The sequence below is a fragment of the Zerene cesonia genome, chromosome 27 (assembly GCF_012273895.1).
Source record: "Zerene cesonia ecotype Mississippi chromosome 27, Zerene_cesonia_1.1, whole genome shotgun sequence".
Taxonomy (NCBI): Eukaryota; Metazoa; Arthropoda; class Insecta; order Lepidoptera; family Pieridae; genus Zerene; species Zerene cesonia.
The window spans coordinates 5,269,759-5,273,398 of NC_052128.1; the positions used below are offsets into that span (position 1 = coordinate 5,269,759).

The window sequence follows — 3,640 nt, forward strand, 5'->3', positions numbered from 1 at the left end:
TCAAATTGTCATAAAATTTGTATCCATCATGGAAAACTGCTTTCATCTTTATAAATCAACAAAGAAAGTTATTGTCAATGGAATATAAGCAAACATAAGCATAAAGTAACAAACAAATAAAAACATACAGTGAAATTGTAAAAAATCAGTTGAAAAAATTATTATTTACTTGTTTTACATACAAAAGAATAAAAAGAAACATGGTACAAGGCAGGGTTGCGTAACAATAAGGTAGGGGCACGCACCTCCTGCACAGCGTGTAGACGGCGTTGGCGTGCGCGAGGCGGAAGGGCGCGGCGGCGAGGCCGAGGCGCGCCCAGTCGCGCGCGTACGCCCGCTCGCGGACGCGCTCCAGCGTGCGCGCCGCCGGCGCCTCCGCGCCCTCGCTGCCGCCCAGCTCCAGCTCCTCCACTGCGCGTGCGTTGACAATTTCACATTTATTTACTTACACTAAAGGTTCACATTCGATCACACTCCTGGTCAAGTGCAAGTTGCATAGCTTTGTCCGCGTGTCAACAGTCAGCATTTGTGTCTTATATATTAAATAACCCGCGGCTTCATATGCGGTAAATTCGGAGTAGTTTAACAGATCATCAAATCCGTTGCGTAGTTTTAAAGATTTATGCATACAAAACGACTTCGTTTTATACTATGTAGTGAAAAAGAAAACATTTTTTTTATAATAATATTTAAGCGATTTGTTACATATAACATATTTTCTCTGATTGGATAATGTACACGCATCTCACATCGCGATCACCGCGATCGCTCAAATCTTAAAATGTGAGATGATGTCTATAAATGATTATAAAATTATCTTGTATCGATACAAAAACAATTAAAATCGCTAAATAATGAAATGCAACCTATCTTTATCACACACCAACAAAATTTCAACAAAATAATTTAACATAGTTTTAAATACTTGAACTTACGCGACAGCGTATCCGCGGACAGCGACGACATAAGCGGCGGCGAGGTGAGCGACCGCGCGTCGGCGGAGGGCAGCACGTACTTCTGCCGCTTCGACGGCTTCGGCTTCAGGCCCGCTCGCCTCGCGGTTTTCAATAGCGTCTTTTTCGCGAAACCCCTGGAATGCGAAAAGAAATAATGTTTTTACACTGCAAAGTGAAATGTTAGTGACAGGACTGAGAAAACAATTATAATCCGAAAATTTCCATACGAAAAATCGCAAAGTCGATAATCACATCAAGTTACGTACAACCTTAATTTTTTTGATTTTGTGCAAGTGCTTCACTTATAAGGCATTGACATTGTGTGTAAAGTTACAGGACAAATCATATAGATTTTTTAAGAAGAAAAAGTATCTGCAATCAATCCCTCCCCCCTCCCCCCACTCACTTGAGCGTGTGGTGCTTGGGCTGCGCCAGCGAGGGCGGCGGGGCGGCGCGCGGCGCCAGCGCGAAGTGCAGCAGTGGGTGCTGCGGGTGCCGCAGCCGCGCCACCTGCTTGCGGAACGCCTCCGCTTGCTCGCTGCTTACTTCCTCGTCTAGTACCACCTTTCGAATTAAAAAAAAGAAGAAGACTTTGTATTGTTCACTCATTAGAGAAAATATTATCAAAATCATACCATACCATCGCTACTGGGCAACCCAGATTAATAATAACAGTTGGATATGCGAACAAAAATTTAAAGCTATAAAGACATTTGTTTTTTATATTAATATTCGTACCTTTATCAATTGTGCAGTGGCTGATCGCAATTGCAAGCCGTCATGAAGTGCGTGCTCGAGGTGTGCGTGTGTGCGCACGCTCTTTTCACGTGTGAGTGCGCAAACCGGGAATGCTCGAACCACGCTTTGCTCGCATGCTGGTAGAATGTAGTAGAAAAAGATTAGTATAAGGAATTTAAATAAAACCTGAATTCCAGTAAAACAACGCGGGATTCATTTTACAATTATTTACGTTACTAGTACTATTGATAAAGGATACCTTATAAAGTGACGTTTATAAATCATATAAAACTATTAATTTTTATTTGGATGGGTAATAAATGAAGTCAAAATAAGGTCATCAAAATTTGTTTTCATTAGTCAAACCATCGTCCTGATCAATTTCTTATTTGACAGTTAAATATTTAAAAATGTATAGATATCGCGAGAGTCGAGTAGACTTAGAATTATTAATTATGGATAAACGGAGAAAAAAACTTTTTTTAAATAAACACTCACCATAAGGATCCACAGGTGTGCCTTTAAAGATAATCCTATAGTTCGTTAGGAACAGTGCCCCCTCCGCCGGTAACAAGGGTGCCTCTCGACCATCTGCCACTAGTAAAGCCCGAAGCGCAGGCGCAGCTACTGACTCGCCGCATACCAGCGCCGGAGACACTATACGGGGCTGGAATATATGGTAACATCTTTCAGAAAAGTGTAGAAGACTCGAAACATCGGCGATTTCATGTTATTCTTAAAATATATTATTCTTTTATTTTTGCTACGGTTTTAAGCTAACGTGAAATAGAAAAAAAGCCACTAGAATCACAGAAAAGTGGCAGGATTTTTGTTGTTCAAAACATATTTAAAATTCTATGGTTTTTAATTACTATTGGTATTATAGTATATTTTTAGTTATTAAAGTTATACATAACATGTTATATATGCTAGAATTATAAAGAAGAAAAGTTTGTATTGTGGGGAGCAATCTCTGGAAATACTGACCCGATTCCTAACATTCATTTACATTGGTAAATGGACTTAGCTTATGTGGCTTTCTCAATAGAGAGAGAGAGCCACGTTTTCTAATCTGAATCACAGGTTATTATTGATTTTTTTTTTATACCGGATCAACCTGGACGAAGCTGTGGCGAGCAGCTATTAAAGAATATATAGAATTGTCGGCAGTACAAAAAAAAATTGTGAATTAATCAATATTATTAAGGCATTTTCAACTTTTAATTTTTAGTTTTATAGCATTGAATTGCTGTTTATAAATGAGAAATTTTTTGAAAGAATAGAAAAAATTCGATCACGTGGCGGGATTCGAACCCGCGTTTCTTGCCTAAACGTAGCAACGTCTAGCCTCTCGGCCACCCGTGATCCCGCCACAGTAAAATTAAAAAAAAAAAATTCTCATTTTCAACTTGTTCGCTTTCTTTATTTCAATTATATTTATTGTAATATAAAAGATATATTACTATAAATATTCGACATACCAGTATTGTAGTAATAATTAACTTGAGTTCCTACCGTAAAAATTAAACAAAACACCAAAAAATAAACTATTTATTTGCTTTTGGCTCATGAGCAGAAAATAACACAATAAAACAAAAGTACACTTCAATACAAAATAAAACACAACAGTATAATCAACATCCTTCTATGCTAGTCTCTCTTCTCAATTCTTCATGGCTTTTTCTGAAGCTTAAGAGTTTCACCAAACTTTATCAAACTGCGCCATCTCCTCGGTAGGAGTAGGCATTATCTTATGAAACAAAAACAGTTATTTAAATTTTAAAAGAACGAAAGTATTAATGGATATTTTGAACCGACTTAAAAAAAGGAGGAAGTTATCAATTCAACTGTGTTTTTTATGTTTGTTACCTCAAAAATTTCTAGGTATATTTTTATGATTCTTTTATTTGAAAGCTGGTGCCTTTCACGTAGTCCCAATAAAATTT

General features: G+C 37.8%; 1 protein-coding gene across 1 annotated transcript in view; it reads right to left on the minus strand.

The window, feature by feature from the left end:
- The window catches only part of LOC119837507 (myotubularin-related protein 13), a 57,430-nt gene that overhangs the window by 9,049 nt on the left and 44,741 nt on the right, over positions 1-3,640 (minus strand). The window contains exons 19-23 of the mRNA XM_038363107.1: positions 2,193-2,361; positions 1,695-1,831; positions 1,363-1,520; positions 936-1,090; positions 246-411 (exon numbers count right to left, since the gene is read on the minus strand). Of these exons, the coding sequence (XP_038219035.1) occupies positions 246-411; positions 936-1,090; positions 1,363-1,520; positions 1,695-1,831; positions 2,193-2,361 (785 nt within the window). The remainder of the gene's footprint in view (positions 1-245; positions 412-935; positions 1,091-1,362; positions 1,521-1,694; positions 1,832-2,192; positions 2,362-3,640) is intronic.